General features: G+C 34.6%; 2 protein-coding genes and 2 non-coding genes across 5 annotated transcripts; 2 read left to right on the top strand and 2 right to left on the bottom strand.

Annotated features, from left to right (window-relative positions):
- Nucleotides 1-2,455: 2,455 nt before the first annotated feature.
- Nucleotides 2,456-2,527, top strand: TRNAP-UGG (transfer RNA proline (anticodon UGG)). The gene has a single exon. It is a non-coding gene; the product is annotated as a tRNA-Pro (tRNA).
- A 568-nt stretch (nt 2,528-3,095) lies between these two features.
- On the bottom strand, nt 3,096-3,167 carry TRNAP-AGG (transfer RNA proline (anticodon AGG)). Its single transcript has one exon. It is a non-coding gene; the product is annotated as a tRNA-Pro (tRNA).
- A 735-nt stretch (nt 3,168-3,902) lies between these two features.
- LOC100776747 (uncharacterized) lies at nt 3,903-9,826 on the top strand. 2 transcript variants are annotated; one of them, XM_003542863.5, is made up of 8 exons: nt 3,905-4,112; nt 4,234-4,584; nt 5,142-7,342; nt 7,430-7,699; nt 8,530-8,610; nt 8,931-9,042; nt 9,119-9,185; nt 9,445-9,826. In XM_003542863.5, the coding sequence occupies exons 1-8, from the start codon at nt 4,025-4,027 to the stop codon at nt 9,539-9,541; spliced, it is 3,267 nt and encodes a 1,088-aa protein (XP_003542911.2). In that variant the 5' UTR covers nt 3,905-4,024; the 3' UTR covers nt 9,542-9,826. The 2 variants fall into 2 exon arrangements, with proteins under 2 accessions (XP_006594468.1, XP_003542911.2); XM_006594405.4 differs by having other exon boundaries at nt 3,903-4,112; nt 8,931-9,185.
- A 303-nt stretch (nt 9,827-10,129) lies between these two features.
- LOC100778153 (uncharacterized) lies at nt 10,130-14,690 on the bottom strand. Its single transcript, XM_006594406.4, has 7 exons — nt 14,121-14,690; nt 13,367-13,516; nt 12,979-13,101; nt 12,696-12,758; nt 12,141-12,257; nt 11,278-11,789; nt 10,130-11,132 (listed from the first exon to the last, which is right to left on the bottom strand). The coding sequence occupies exons 1-7, from the start codon at nt 14,623-14,625 to the stop codon at nt 10,506-10,508; spliced, it is 2,097 nt and encodes a 698-aa protein (XP_006594469.1). The 5' UTR covers nt 14,626-14,690; the 3' UTR covers nt 10,130-10,505.
- Between the last annotated feature and the right edge of the window lie 906 nt (nt 14,691-15,596).

Below are 15,596 nucleotides of genomic sequence, written 5' to 3'. Positions count from 1 at the left end.
CTTTTTAGAAATGTTCCTACTTGTATTGTTCACTTGAATATGAATGAAATGATATAATTCAGTTTCTATAAAAAAAAAAAAAGAAGAAGAAACTCGATGACACAAGAGGAAAGAAAAGAATAAAGATAAACCACATCCTCAAAACAAACCAATATATTCTATTTATTACCACAAAAGGAAAGATAAAGTGTCATCTCTCTCTCTACACACATGCAGATAGTTTATCTAATAATTTTTTTATTGTGAGAAATAAGAACTATAAATAATAAACCATGATATCATATTTGAATAGTCAATTTTTTTATTAAATATACATAACATTTTTAGGTGGTCAAGTGACCACTATTGAAGAGACTAGAAGTTGTGAAATGCTTGAGTGTCTAACCCACTCAGCTGATCTATATTTATATAGACTTAAGGAATAAATATAATGTGAAATTTACAAGAATATTAATGAAGTTCTAGTACCTATGTACATGCATGTGAATTTCTAGATACATGAATATGTGATTAACTATGTACATTAATAACTATTCTTTATTGGAACAAATATCCATAAAATGTGTGGAATAACTACCCGTGTGTAATTCCAACACTTGGAACAAGTACCCATACGATGTGTGAAACAACTACCCATACAATGTGTGTAATTCCAACACTCCCCCTCGAGCTGGAGCATATAAGTCAAATGCTCCAAGCTTGGAACAATTGTTTTGAATTCTTGGTCCCTTTAGAGATTTTGTAAAGATGTCTGCTAGTTGATCATTATAACTAACAAATCAGTAATAACTTCCTTATAAAAGACTTTCTCCCAAACAAAATGACAATTAATCTCAATATATTTAGTTCTCTCATGGAATACTGGATTAGAAGCTATATGTAGGGCTGCCTGATTGTCACAACATAGCTTCATTTGTTGAGCATTTCCAAACTTCAATTCTTGAAGAAGTTGTTTAATCCGAATGAGTTCACATGTGGCTACAACCATAGCTCTATATTCAGCCTCTAACACTAGACCTTGCAACAATATTTTGCTTCTTACTCTTCCATGAGACAAGATTTCCTCAAACAGACACTCAATATCTTGAAGTGGAACGCCTAACAATGGGTGATCCTGCCCAATCTGCATCGCAAAATCCAACTATTTGAGTGTTTCCTTTGTCTTCATAGAGTAGTCCTTATCCTAGGGTCCTTTTAATGTATCTCAAAATTCGAATTACTTCATCCCAATGATCATTATAAGGAGACTGCATGAATTGACTCATCACTCCAACTGAAAAGGAAATATTTGGCCTTGTAATAGTGAGGTAGATAAGCTTTCCAACCAATCTCCAATATCTTTCAGGATTAGAATAAGGCTCTTCCTATTTGGGTAGCAATTTTTGACTTGAATCCTTGGGACTATCAATTGGTCTACAATCTGACATACCAGTTTCTTTAAGTATGTCTAACGCATACTTCCTTTGTGAGATGATAATCCCATCTTTTGACTGAGCAACTTCAATTCCAAGAAAAATATTTAAGTTTTCCCAAATCCTTAGTATGAAAATGACCAAATAAATGTTCCTTCAGTTGAGCAATTTTTTCTTGGTCATTTCCTGTGACGACTATATCATCTACATAGACCACCAAGTAAACACATATACTCGATGAGGTATGACAATAAAAAACTGAATGGTCTGCTTCACTTCGTTCATCCCAAAAGCCTGAACAACTGAGTTGAATTTTCCAAACCAAACGTGTGGGGATTGTTTGAGTCCATAAAGAGACCTCCGAAGTTTGCAAACCAAGCTAGACTCTCCCTTAGCAACAAATCCCGATGGTTGCTCCATATAAATCTCCTATTCTAATTCTCCATTTAGGAATGCATTTTTAATATCCAACTGATACAGTGGTCAATGACGGATGACGGCTACGATAAGAAAGAGTCAAACAGAAGTAATAAGTACATCGAAAAAATTCATCAATGAAAATAACGAAATATCTATAACCCATAGACAAAATACGACTAGGACCCCATATGCTTATATGATCCAAATTACTTTTTTTTTAATACTAACTATGATTTTTCACTTGATAAAGATATGCCTATGTATAAAGATACTTTGCATTTTTAATTCTTATTTTATATAAATTAGTGAGTTAATTTTAAATTTAAATATATATTTAAAAATGTTTTAATTATTGTTTTTAATAAAGCATGTTTTAAAACAACCAAATCATTTGATTAAAAAAGCTAAATCATTACTATTCACACATTTTAATATATATATATAACAAATAAACACGCACATTCAAAATCTAATATATCGTTATACACAATTTTTGTATCTTTCAACTATACCTAAATCATGTTTTTTTTCAAGAGTTTAAGTTACTTAGTTTTTAGAAACGTTTGTTTATATGGAATACTGATAGGATTATGAACTATTAAATATAAGATATTACCGAGGGTGGGCATTTGGTCTAGTGGTATGATTCTCGCTTTGGGTGCGAGAGGTCCCGAGTTCGATTCTCGGAATGCCCCAATCTTGCTTCCTGCAAAAAATTTTCATCCACAAAAAAGTATTTCTTTTTAAGGGTTAAAATAAATATATAAGAAACTAGAAACTAAAATACGAAGTAATATCTCAAAAAATGTCATAAGTATTAAAAAAACTTATTTTGCAAAACAAATTTTTCATATACTCAAGAAAGTTAAAGACTAACTAAAAATACTTGACAAACCTACATTTTTTTACTGCAGACAAACATACTTTTGAAACCAAGTAAAAATAAAGTTGAACAACCCGTAAAAGATGTTTGTAAAATAATCCTATATTACTTCTGGCAAGTTAGACGAATTCTCAAAATACAAGTGTAATTTATTTTACAAATAAAGGTTAAAAGATTTTAGATATATCTGCCAAAAAATTGGGGAAAAAGCACTGATGCCAACTCCTTGAATCTTACTGATATTAGAAAATAATTTTATATCATTAAACATACTCATAAATAAAAGTAAGGAATCCGCCACCTTAATAAAATAACGTTTGGACTTTGACAAAACACATTGGATTCGACGGATTGAAAAGATTACGAAAACAATAAAAATCGGGGCATTCCGAGAATTGAACTCGGGACCTCTCGCACCCTAAGCGAGAATCATGCCACTAGACCAAATGCCCATTTTACGTTATTGAAAAGAATATTACACATACTATCATTTGGTTTTATTTTTTCTTCTTTAATAGTTAAATTATGTTATTTATTTTCATTTAAAAATTATATATTTTTAACAGATTAAGTATGGTACATCCTATTACCAATTTTAAGATTATAAAAAAAAAAATTAAATCATGTTTAAAAAAATTTAAATTTTAACTTTATTTCAAAGCATGCTTTTTCTCTTATAAATAACAATATTTAACAATCACCAATGAAAATAAAATATTTACAGTTGAATAAATTACACTATTCTCTTGTGAGAGATAAGAGTATTATGCTTCATTCTCCTCTCATGTGAAAATATACACTTCCTTTTCTTATAGATTCAAGTATGTAATTCTTTACTAAGGATGACAATGAATAAAATCATACTTGCACTTAATTTGGGTTTGGATAGGATTAAATCTGTTTTCAAAATCAAATAAAAAATATGATCTAATTCAATAAAAAATTGATTTTTGCTGTCTGATTTTCAGTTTATTCACTTTAATTTGTTGGATCATTTTTTTAAATTTTAATTAGATTTAATCAGTTTATGAAAACTTTTACTTACACACACTAGGGAAGAAAATAAAAAACCTAAGTTAGAACTCTAAAATGTAAAAATAACAAAAGTATTTACCATTAGCGTTAGTGGTATTAGTATTTGCAAGTAGCGAGAGGAGTAGCGACCTGGTACACTGTTGTTTCAACCGGTCCCACTAACTAAGCCACCAAACCAAAAAAACCGCGACATTTTCCCTCCAAAAATATTGCCATTCTTTAATCCTCACTTTCTCTCCGTGGATGCCCTAATTTCGTGTAGGGTTTGTCAGCCATGAGTCCGATTGATTCTACGGGTAACGGTGATCGCAAAATCCACCAAGATTTCGACTTCGTCGACACTCAACCATTCGACGCCGATGGTCAGTGCTCCACATCTTCAATTCAATTTCCTTCTCTGGTTCTCATTTCACTATTTTCCAACAGAAACCCCTATTTTGCATCAAATTAAACAGTTTTTTGTTCGATTTGGCGAAATGTCAGGTGAGGAGGACGATGTTTGCGGATTCTTCGAGGACACGGTGCCTTTCGGCGACGACGGTGTTTTGGAGACCGAAGCGGTGAACCTTGCCGGTGAAACTCAGGCATTGGATGATGGTGATGCTTTCGACGACGACGACGGCGTTTTGGAGACCGAAGCGCTAAACCTTGCCGGGGAAACTCAGGCGTTGGATGACGGTGACACGCAGTTGCTGGAGGAAGAGTCGGATTCGGATAGAACGCAAGTTTTGGAGAATGTGGATGATGACGACGTTGATGAGGTATCTGTCGGCAATGTCAATGGTGAAGCCGTGGATAGCAAGAAGGGTGAATCGTCACAACAAAACAGTTCTGGTGAGTGAGTGAGTAACTTTTTTTTTTTTGTACTCTTTCTTTTTTCTTTGGTGCATTCATTGATTGAGAGCTGCTAGTAGGCTGGTAGGTACATGACACTGTTTGAGCTGTCGTGGCTTTTGTTTCGTGTCTGTGAATTTAGGGATGCCATTAGTTGGATTGATGATAAGGAAACGGTGAAGTGAAAAGTGGTGATTTTGAAAGCAAAAAAAGAAAAAAAAAAAGAAGTGTGCTAATGATGTGGTTTTATTTAATAAGGTCCATTTTATTAGTGGCTTATTAATTCGTTAGTGTTTATGATGTCTTTTGTCTATTTTGATGAGTTCTCCATATTCTTTTATCTTTGTCATTTATTTTTGTGAGAAGTCGTATCCTTGCTTCTCTGTTTTCCTACAGTATTTTGTATCTTACTTGACTGTCTTAACTTTTCCTGTTGGACTAAATACATTGCCAGGTTGATTATTTTGTGAATTGTTATTCCTTTTCTTGTTTGAAACCTGTCATGTGAATTATTCCATTTCTTTCGATTCTGCTATTGAAGTTTATATTTTTCGCAGGTTCTATGCCACCACGGTTTACTGTTCTCCGTGCAGAATCCTTGCGGCAAGCTGCTCTAGCCTGCAACATGGATTTGAAAGAAACCCAGGATGTGACCAATTCTGTTGAGGGTACGAGTCAGTTTTGTCAGGTACCACAGGCTGTAAAGGATAATGGGGGGTCCTTTCTTAGATGTTCTGAGAAGGATGATGGAGTTGATCAGGAAAACAAGCACAGGAAATACAGTGTGGAAGTTGGGGGGTTTAAGAGCAAAAGTATGTGCAAGGTTGCTAACTCGACAGTGAGAAAACTTTTCAATGATGTTTTACCTGTTGAAACAAACCAACCTTCTCTTAGAAGCAATGATTTTAATGAAGGAGATGACTTGGACAAGTTGCCTATTTACCATGATGAATTGACAGGGTTAAGTTACGTGGAATCTCAAGAACCTGGAGTTTTGTCACAGGACAATGCTCTCGATTTTGTTGATAGGTTTCTCAAAGATAATACATTGGAGTTTGATCAAGAAACTAATTCTGTTAAGAAAATTGAGGAAAAGTCAAAATCCATTCCCAGTACAAAAAGACAGCACAGTTTGGCCAAGACAGTAAATGATAGAGGCAAATCTGGAAGAACTGGGATTTATGACTGGGATGATAACCGTGAGGATGAAGGTGGGGGAGATATATTCCTAAGGAGAAAAGAAGATTTTTTTAAGGGTGAAATGCATAGGCCAAGGTCGTTGCCAGGATTCCAGAAGAGCAAAGTATGCAGACTAAATGATGATAAGGAAGACAAGAAACAATTAAGTATTCCTAATAGAAGAAAGACTGCAGTTCACTCTGATTCAAAACTAGGGATGCATATTCTCAAAGCAAGGGACAATATTATACCAGAAGCAACAATGTTAAAACGGAATCTTGCTAATGAATTGGATGAACAATTTAACACTGATTGCTCTAGAGGAGAGATGGAGCCCAATGCTAATGCATGCGCACCAGAGATGTTGGATGTAGGTTTAGATACTCAAATGGCTGCTGAGGCTATGGAAGCTTTATGCAATGTCGGGGATATTGTTGATCATGTTGCTAATGATGCCACTCATGTTACTAGAAGTGGTTTAATGTATAAAGTTAATAACTCTTCTACTGGAAAAGTGGGGTCGGGTTCGTCAAAGGAACGTTTGGGACAATATGACAAGAAAAGGAAAGTTGATGTTAAATCTAAGTTACAAACTTCAGGTTTATCAAAGAAAAGTACTAAAGAAGTCAGGCAGTGGACAAAGGACAATATGATGACAAGATCAAAGAGGAGCAAGTTAAATGCAGAAGGCAACCAAACCTCCAGTGCTAATGAAAATGGTAGAGTATCCTTGTCTCCACTAATTGCACAAAGAAAGTCAGCTGGAGCTTTGAAAAGACATCAGCTTGATGAGTTGAATAATCCTGGTGGCAATAATGGAGAAGGTAGAGGGAGTTCAGTCGGCAAAAGGCATTTGCAGGATGATGTTTTGCTTTTTACACCAATTGCCCGCAGAACTAGACGGTCCTTAGCAGTAAACCCATTGATTAATGTCAGTGATGATGCTGAAATGGATACATTAGATTGTCCTAAAGGAAGGAGATCTCTTAGGATTAGGAAGCTGTCTAATGATGACAAACGATCCGAGACATTAGTTGGTTCATCTAAACCATCTGCACAACCTGAAGATATTGGGAAACATACTGCTGGGAAGAGAAAAATGAGAACGGATTCTGTTGTCAAATCACATGTGAATTGCCAAGCTCGGTCATCTTTATCTTTGTATGATGGTTCAGCGATATCTTCTGTTGATCGAAAACAAGGTAAAATATCAGAGCTAAATTCAGATAAAGCAAACCCAGGGGACAATATCAATAATTCTGAAGTCACCACTTTAGATGAATCACCAAGAGAGAGGTATAAGTCATCTGACTTGGCATCTGCAACTCCGGCAAAGTGTAAGACACCCGCGAATGATGCATCACCTGTTTGTATGGGTGATGAATATTACAAACAATCATGCAATAGAAATCTTTCAAGATCATGTAAGGAGCTCCATAGAGAACTTCAAAGCTTGAGGGACATCAGATCTGAATTACTTACTCCGTCTAAAGATTCAAGAAAGAGGAGGGACATGACTGATGTTCGAATTCTTTACAGCCACCACTTGGATGAAGATATTGTTAAGCATCAGAAGAAGGTATCATTTGATTTTTTTTGTAAACTTCTATCAGTAAGTACAGACATGTGGTTTCCAGACATATCTTGTTTCTTGTTCTTATTGCAGATTTTAGCACGGCTTGGAGTTTCTGTGGCTTCCTCCATTGCAGATGCAACCCATTTCATAGCTAATCAATTTGTGCGTACAAGGAATATGTTAGAAGCTATTGCTTTTGGTAAACCGGTGGTCACACACTTATGGATTGAAAGCTGTGGTCAAGCTAGCTGTTTTATTGATGAGAGAAATTACATATTGAGGGATGTGAAAAAGGAAAAGGAGTTAGGTTTCAGCATGCCAGTTTCACTAGCACATGCAATCCAGCATCCTCTTTTAAAGGTAATATATATGGAACATACATAGTGAAAGGAGTAAATCATAATCTTTGGATAATGGATGTGTTTCACCAGTTGCGATTGTAAAAAAGTCATTTGTTTTTCTAAAGTCATCTTGCAATTTTTTAGGAATTTCTAATTCTGATCATCTATGAAAAGATCCATTCAACATGTCTCTCATCTATAAACTGTTCTCACCTAATACATCCCATTGTGTATGTGGCTTGCCAACCCTACCCAGTGAGATAAGGCTTAATTACTGTTCTTTATAAACATCTTATACTTTTAATCTCTTAGATTACCAATTTTATCATGTTCCATCTGGTTTTAATTGTAACAGTGTTGTCCCCATTGTTGTCAATCAGATGCAATTAAGTCCCCTGGTTAGTTTATTGTTGATGTGAAATTGGGCTGCTTCATCTCCATAAGTATAGTCACTAGTCAGTTAACAAGAAGTTTGTGTCATAAAAATTCAGTGATAAAGTGCAGGTTACCTGGGGAAGGGGGATAGAATTCTACATCCAAACTAACTGAACCATTTTTTTTTTAAGATTAGGAGGGATTGAAGTTTAATTAAAAAACTTCGTACCCCATTGCCCAGAGGCTCTTCGCTATGCGAAGGTATGGGGGAGGGATATTGTACGCAGCCTTACCCTTGCATATGCAAAGAGGCTGTTTCCGGATTCGAACCCATGACCAATAAGTCATCAAGGCACAACTTTACCGCTGCACCAGGGCTCGCCCTCAGGGATTGAAGTTTAATTAAACCTATTTTAAATACAAACTTGCATTTTCTGCATGTTGCTCTTCATAAATGATCATAATTTTCTGCAGGGTCGAAGAGTATTGGTCACCACAAATACTAAACCCAGTAAAGAGATTGTTTCAAATTTAACGAGAGCTGTTCAGGGCCAGGTATGCATCTTTCTCCATGTAAATTCATCAGTTGCACTCCTATATGGTTGAAGAAAAGCATATCTTTAGAATTGGGATAGTTTCTCCTTTTCATGATTTTCTATGAACAAATCCACATAGAATAAGCAAATATTATTGATAAAAAATCACTGTAATTTTTCTATTTTATTATTTATCAATCGTACGGTTCACTATTGATTTAAACAGACCCTTATTTACATCACTACATGCAATTGAGCAACTCTTTCTTTTGGCACAACTTTCCAACATTACACTGGATCTATCTCAATATTCTTTTTGCCTGTAACTGATTTTTCTAGGTAGTGGAGAAAGTAGGAAGATCTGTTTTCAAGGGAGATACAATTTCCGATGATCTACTGATCTTATCTTGTGAAGAAGATTATGCCTCTTGTGTGCCTTTTCTTGAAAAGGGTCAGAAACTGTTTCATTCAGCTTTGAAAACTTGCTATCTGCTCAAAATTAAGAATACTATGTTTTGCATCTGCAGGGGCAATGGTGTACAGTTCAGAACTGTTGCTGAATGGCATCGTTACTCAGAAGCTGGAGTATCAGAGGTCATTTTTTGTTCCATTGCTCGTATTACTAATGAGTTTGAAGAATATAAGCTTTTATTATACACAGATCTTGTTCCTTAGGGTAGTGGGTGGGAGGGTTTGCCATTATCATGTATAGCCAATTCCTTAGCTGAAATTTCTGCTCTCCCAAAATTTTGTTTAATGTAGTGCTAGAAAATTGCATCTTCTAATGATGGGTTTCATGTATGTGTCTAGTATCTATGGTAGTTCATTCCTGATGTGCACATTTCGGTTGCAGGCATCGACTTTTTGCAGACATTGTGAAGAAAACTCGTTCCACCTTATGGTTGAAAAGAGATGACAGAACATTTATTCCTGTGACTAAATGTAATTAGAGTGGCTCCATTTTTACTTTTCCTCTTGATCATTTGTAGTTTAGGTCATGTAGATATTTTCCAACACATTTTCTAAGTCCCCCTCTCCGTAATATATTTATTATGTAGAAATCTTTGAAAGGTGTTTTTGCTCTTTTCTTTCAGTTTGCACCCTTCTGCGATAATGTTGTGACAATTGTGATTTGTGAGTGATGCTCGTAAGACCCGAGGGTATAAATCTGTGGTAGCCGTGGACATGGCTTGTGTTTGTCTGATGAAATAACGTAGTATGTTGCATTGGTGGTATCTCGTGTATGTTCTTTATCTTTTATAGTGTTCTAATGCATTTATTTATTTTATGCCAAAGAGCTCGATATTCGACTTAGTGTTCACAAGTTCTCTTAGTAGTATGCTGCTGGTAGTAGCATGCTGCAAAACAGGAGAGAAATTTCGAAAGGAATGAAATATGTGATAAAGTGGTAATGTGATTGAAAAATATATAAAAAAAATATTGTGAAATATGTGATAAATTTCTATTGTGAAAAATGTTATATAACTCAATAATAGTAATACAATTTCTTCCGGATTGTTCCCATCCATCAGGCCACCCCATTTACTGACCAGTGACCACATCATTGGCAAATAGCAATTGCCAACTCGGTTTTACAAGAATGTTTTATTAAGTTCCACCTATCACCCAAGTGATACCGAAAAAACAAAGACCTCTCTCAGACTACCCTAGAACAGCTGTACCATAAAAACTTGGGAACTGGCAGAAAAGTGATTAACAACTCACATTTTAAGTTAATATATTATAAATAAATAGACAGATAAATGGTGTGAAATGAAATGTACAAATTGTATAGTTCCCTACAAAGGTGCCTATGATAATTGCTTATTAACAAGGAAATGAGCTCAACAAAAAAGTTCTTAAACAAGGAAATGAGTAGGGCAAAAGTGTAATTTTATTGGACAACAACTTGAGCTAATGATGATGTGATTCGTGAGAGAGCACTTTATAGCTGCGCTGAGGAACCTTCCTTATCATAGCCAAGGAGAGATCAAAGTAGAGAGGAAGTTGAACAAATGCAAAAAGTGACACAGGCAAACACGTAGCAGCATATATGGGATAAACTGCAAACTTCAGCTCGTCTTCAACTATGAAGAAATGTCCTGCACAGAATGAGACCAAGACAGATGCTATAGATGTGAAGAGTGTGGTCAATCCCAGAAGAAGCTTTCTCGGCAAGTCCATAGCGAAATCCTTTTCTTGGAACCGAGATGTGAGTATTGAGAGGAACAAAACAAGGGCAGTGACAGAGGAACAAAGTGCAACAAGTGATGCTACGGCGAAGATGTTGAAAGCCAGTCTTCCTTGAAACAATGGATAACCTGTGTTTTGATTCGGACCGCCTGGTACAGCTGTTGAGGTTGTGAATGCAACGGTTGCAACAAGTGCTGCTACCAACGAGCATGATTCTGAGGTTTTGGACAGCCATTTACCACCTTCTTTTGCGAGTCTCTCGTGTGTACTTATGAATACCTGCTTCGCTGTTTGCCCGTTCTCGTTGTAACGTTCATAGAAATTTGGTGGCATGGAGTTCTTAACTAGCTGAAAAATATAATTATTATAGAATTTATGACGTGATATGAAGAGAGATAAAAAAAAAAAGAGATGTTGGTGGAGTGTTTAAAATGGAAAGGTGTTCATGTATCACCACTCTTTTATAAAATTGTTGGGAGGAGAGAATGTTGACCTTATACCACTTGTATTCCCACTGCATTTGCATTGCAGCACCAGGGATACGCCATGGCTTATAACTCCTATAGGTGGCAGCAAGATGCAAAGCACTGTTCCCTTGGTTATCCACTTGACGAAATGCAGTCTCTTTAATCATGCTCCTCTCATTCAACAGGCTGTAAACATGAGGTTGCCTGTTCTCTATGGCCAGAAGAACAACATTCTTGTTATCAGCGTCCACGTCATGGATTGCCACTGGGTCTGTCTCAAGAATCTTCTCAACCATCTCTGCCACTCCCATCTTTGCTGCAATCAAAATAGGTGAATCTGTTCTTCTTATTTTCTGATAACATCCTTTCTCCTTACTTTGATTATTACTACTAGGACTACTATTTATGTTACTTGTTCCAGTGTGGTCATGCTTGTACAGGGAAGAAGAACAAGTTCGCTGAATTAGTTCATTCATCACTTGCTTGGCTAGAATGTGTTTCACCTTCTTTCGTTGGATTTTCCCTATCCAAGATGCTCCTGCATCCGAGATCAAAGCCACTAAGCTAAAAGAAAAAGTAATCAATATTCACCATTTTCTACTTTGTCAAGAGTTTCTTTCTCTCAATTAATTTTACATTAAACAATGATATTTTGCAAGAAAAAAATTCTTTTTACGAGCTTAATATTATGCAATAATAGGTTAAAAAAATTTTATATTGTCGGTGTATATTTTTTTAAGTTTTTTTTAAAAAATGTAAAAATGAAAGAAAGTGATAATCCACTTATAAACGCGGTGCGCGTACGTAGCTTTCATAAGTAAAAATTGATGTTGCACAGACATTTTCTTACTAAGAATGAGAAGACAATTATAGATGGCCATGTGCTTACCAAAACCGCAAATGATTAGCAAGATCTTCATCATATGGGTTAGGAATTGGATCGTTGCTCCCCAATTGGGAGGGAACAGGTAGCGTTTCTTTTCCAATTTCTTTGCTTGTTCTTCCTCTACATTAATAATATACACATTAATTAGGGCATTAACTAATACCTTCTTAAAGTTGACCATGAGTAAGTACTTCCACCAGCAGCTAATGTTAATATATCATGCATGCCACAATATATATATATATATATATATATATATATATATATATATTTAGGTGAAAATATAGAAATAAAACTCTGTATAATTTGGTGAGTAATTCTCTCTCTGTTTTCATGGAGAGAAAACAAAGGGCAGAAAAAAAATTAAATTTAAATTGAAGAAAAAAAACAGAGTATAGAAGATTTTGATTTTTTTCTTTCTTTCTTAAAAGACAGTTTTTCTTTTCAACCAAACACAAGTCTGTATTTTTACTTTTCTTTTCTTTTTCTGTTTCCTTAGCCAAACATATATAGTAATATAAAAGATGAAATGGAATTTACAAAAAGAGGGAAGATTACCAGATTTTCGGGAGACATTATTCTCTTCATCATTGCTTGCAGCGTTGTCATCTTTTCGAATTGCTGTAACACAGCGTAAAAGATATAGATGCATTAAGCTTTTCTGGAAAAAAATTGGTTGAAGAAGATAGGTATAATAAGCAATATGATATAATAAAAATAATAATATATGTTCACAGTGTATGATATATGAAAGTATCCACTATCCACACATCATCACAAAGAGTAGATAGGTATAGAAAATGAAAATTAAGGAGTAAATGAAACAAGATTAACCACGCACAAGTACTCTTCAACAATGATAAGAAGGTGGCGCATGTTTCATAGTTCATAGGGTAGTGATGAGTTGTGTCTGCTTCATTACAACGTATATCATATGTTTCCTCAATCTCATCAACAATCGAACCTGACAAATTGAAACACCGATTATCAGTACTATAATATATATATATATATATATATATATATATATATATATATATATATATATATATATATAAACCGTGTATCAAGTGAGCACTACATATAGTTGTTAATGTGAGAAATAATAAGTATTGATGTAGTATATATTTAGACCATTAGATTATATTTTGTCATGTGACTTTAATAAGCGAATAATTATAAAACATGAAGAAAAACAATTTGTTGGAAAGAAAGTTAAATATTCTTACACTTGTAAATAATACTCTGAAGTAACTCCATCCGCGTGCTGCTTTTGAAACAATTAGGCTTCGCTGCAAGAATCTGCAGAGGTGATAACCCGTCCTGGTTTACAGAATTCACAAGGTTTGGGTACAACTCTATTATTTGAAGCGCCAAACCTATCAAAATTCGTTATATACATCTCCATTATAAATATTTACCATAAATAAGTTACTTGTTGAAATAATTTTACTAAATTATTCTTACATTTCATAAATGCATTGCTTATAACTATTGGATGATTAATGGAGATATATAGTTGAATAATTGATAGACACAATACTCAATCATTGGATTGATGTAGTTTATTAGGCGCAAAATTAGAATAAATTTTTTAATATCACATTGAAAACTATCACATCAGTAATATGATTTTTTTTTAATATTTAAACATTAGTAATTTTGAAACTGGAAGAGTAAAGGTTAATGGAGACCATAGATACATATATAGACAAATAGTGATTTAGACGGTAGGAATTTCTTAAATTTAATTATATCAATAACTTGCCAATGAGTAACACGTGACAAATCATGATATGACATATTACACGCATGTCTATTTGTCATATAAGCCAAAATTAACATTATATGTTAATGCAGGAAATTATTAGAAAGAACTATTTAGTGTAACACTTAAATCAAAATGAAATTTTAATCTTAGAAGAATCAAACCAAAACTAAACACCATAAGTGTATTTTAGAGTAGTCAATGACAGTACTAACCAAAGTATTCACTAACGACGGTAGAATGAAGAATGGTATCCCCGTTGCTTTTCCTAACCAACAACGAGCCATCCTCCTCATCATCACGTCTTCTTTGTTGGTTTTCATGGAGACAAAAGAAAGCCTCTCTCTTGCCATGAACAGCTGCCAAGAAAAGAGGGGTCTCACCTTCAACGTTGCGAAAACAAACGAGTTTGGGGTCCCTTTTGGCCATGTTGTGGCACAATTCCACGTTCCCAAGCTGTGCTGAAAGGTGCAAGGGAGTGTTACCCTTTGAGTTTTGCATGCATAAGATGTTGAGAGACACCTCTTTGTCGATGTTATCTAACACACTCTTCACAAAGCAAGTTTGGCCTACATGCACAGCAACGTGTAGCACTGTGTCTTCCACTTTTGTGATCTTAGCTTCCAATGTTTCCGGGTTTTTGTTGTAGGCATCTAATGCCTCTCTCCACTGCCCCTTCACCGCATAGTTAAACAAACTTTCAACGTCAATCTCAGCCATTTACAATAAACAATATGTTATGTTACAAGTAAGCTTTCTAAGAGTAATGTAATGAAGCAGATAAGTTTTATGTAACCGTTAAATTGAAATGTCACAGGAGACATATATATATATATATATATATATATATATATATATATATATATATATATATATATATATATAAGTCGTCCAATATTAGCATGCATACTATATATTCTCGTCTTCTTTTTTTTATTTCTCCCAAAAATTGTCTTTTCTTTCAATGTACGATAAGCATTTTCATGTCGATGGAGGAGACTTGGATCCCAATTTACCTATATTTTTAAATTTGTTCCTTTTTTTTTTTTGCCATTTTTAACATTGTATTTTATCAAAGATACGTTGTTTTTACTTTTTCTAGTGTGAAATTGGTAAAGGAGGTAAATACATAAAAGATCTACTCGCATTTATACTTTGCTCCCAGTTAGTATAAATTGATGCCTTGCGGCTTGTGCGATTGTACTTTTACCGACAATGGACTAATTTGACGTGTTCATATGGAAATGTGTATTTATGAAGTTTAGTTGGAGATTTAACCACAAAAAACATAAAATAAAAAACATTTCTTCAGAAAATCATTCATGTCTTTCTTTTTTTTGGAAAAATGTAAATTATATTAAACCAAAAATGATACAACAATAAACGGGGGCATACCCCACAGTTAGAGAAAAACAAAAGCCTCTCTAATACAAGAAGACCTAGATCAAGATGCTAAAACAAATGTAACAAGTGCGCTTGTCTTTAAATAAGAAATTTAATCTTGTTAATAACTTCTATTACAGAAAATTGATAATCTTAAAAAATCAGCTTGTTCCTAGACAACCAGATGCAATAGACTGCAATTGTTATAGCCAGGCAACAAAATTTTTCTTGAACACCTGATGTGGATCTGCCCCTAATTAAAGAGTCAGTAATGCGCTGCAAAGAAGTGAAACGCCTGCGGAAAGGAG

The sequence above is a fragment of the Glycine max genome, chromosome 13 (assembly GCF_000004515.6).
Source record: "Glycine max cultivar Williams 82 chromosome 13, Glycine_max_v4.0, whole genome shotgun sequence".
NCBI lineage: Eukaryota > Viridiplantae > Streptophyta > Magnoliopsida > Fabales > Fabaceae > Glycine > Glycine max.
Note: the sequence above shows the minus strand (reverse complement) of the source record. Positions and strands in the feature narration are given on the sequence as shown.

Bases quoted from the DNA above. Each gene is read 5' to 3' on its own strand.
- LOC100778153 (XM_006594406.4), bottom strand. From the start codon at position 14,625: ATGGCTGAGATTGACGTTGAAAGTTTGTTTAACTATGCGGTGAAGGGG. The intron at 13,102-13,366 runs GTAAGAATATTT...TCAATTTGTCAG, and splicing joins TCAGAGTATTATTTACAAGT to GTTCGATTGTTGATGAGATT. The intron at 11,133-11,277 runs GTCAACATTCTC...TATATTTTTCAG, and splicing joins GGGAATACAAGTGGTATAAG to CTAGTTAAGAACTCCATGCC.
- LOC100776747 (XM_006594405.4), top strand. From the start codon at position 4,025: ATGAGTCCGATTGATTCTACGGGTAACGGTGATCGCAAAATCCACCAA. The intron at 4,585-5,141 runs GTGAGTGAGTGA...TATTTTTCGCAG, and splicing joins GTCACAACAAAACAGTTCTG to GTTCTATGCCACCACGGTTT. The intron at 8,611-8,930 runs GTATGCATCTTT...TGATTTTTCTAG, and splicing joins CGAGAGCTGTTCAGGGCCAG to GTAGTGGAGAAAGTAGGAAG.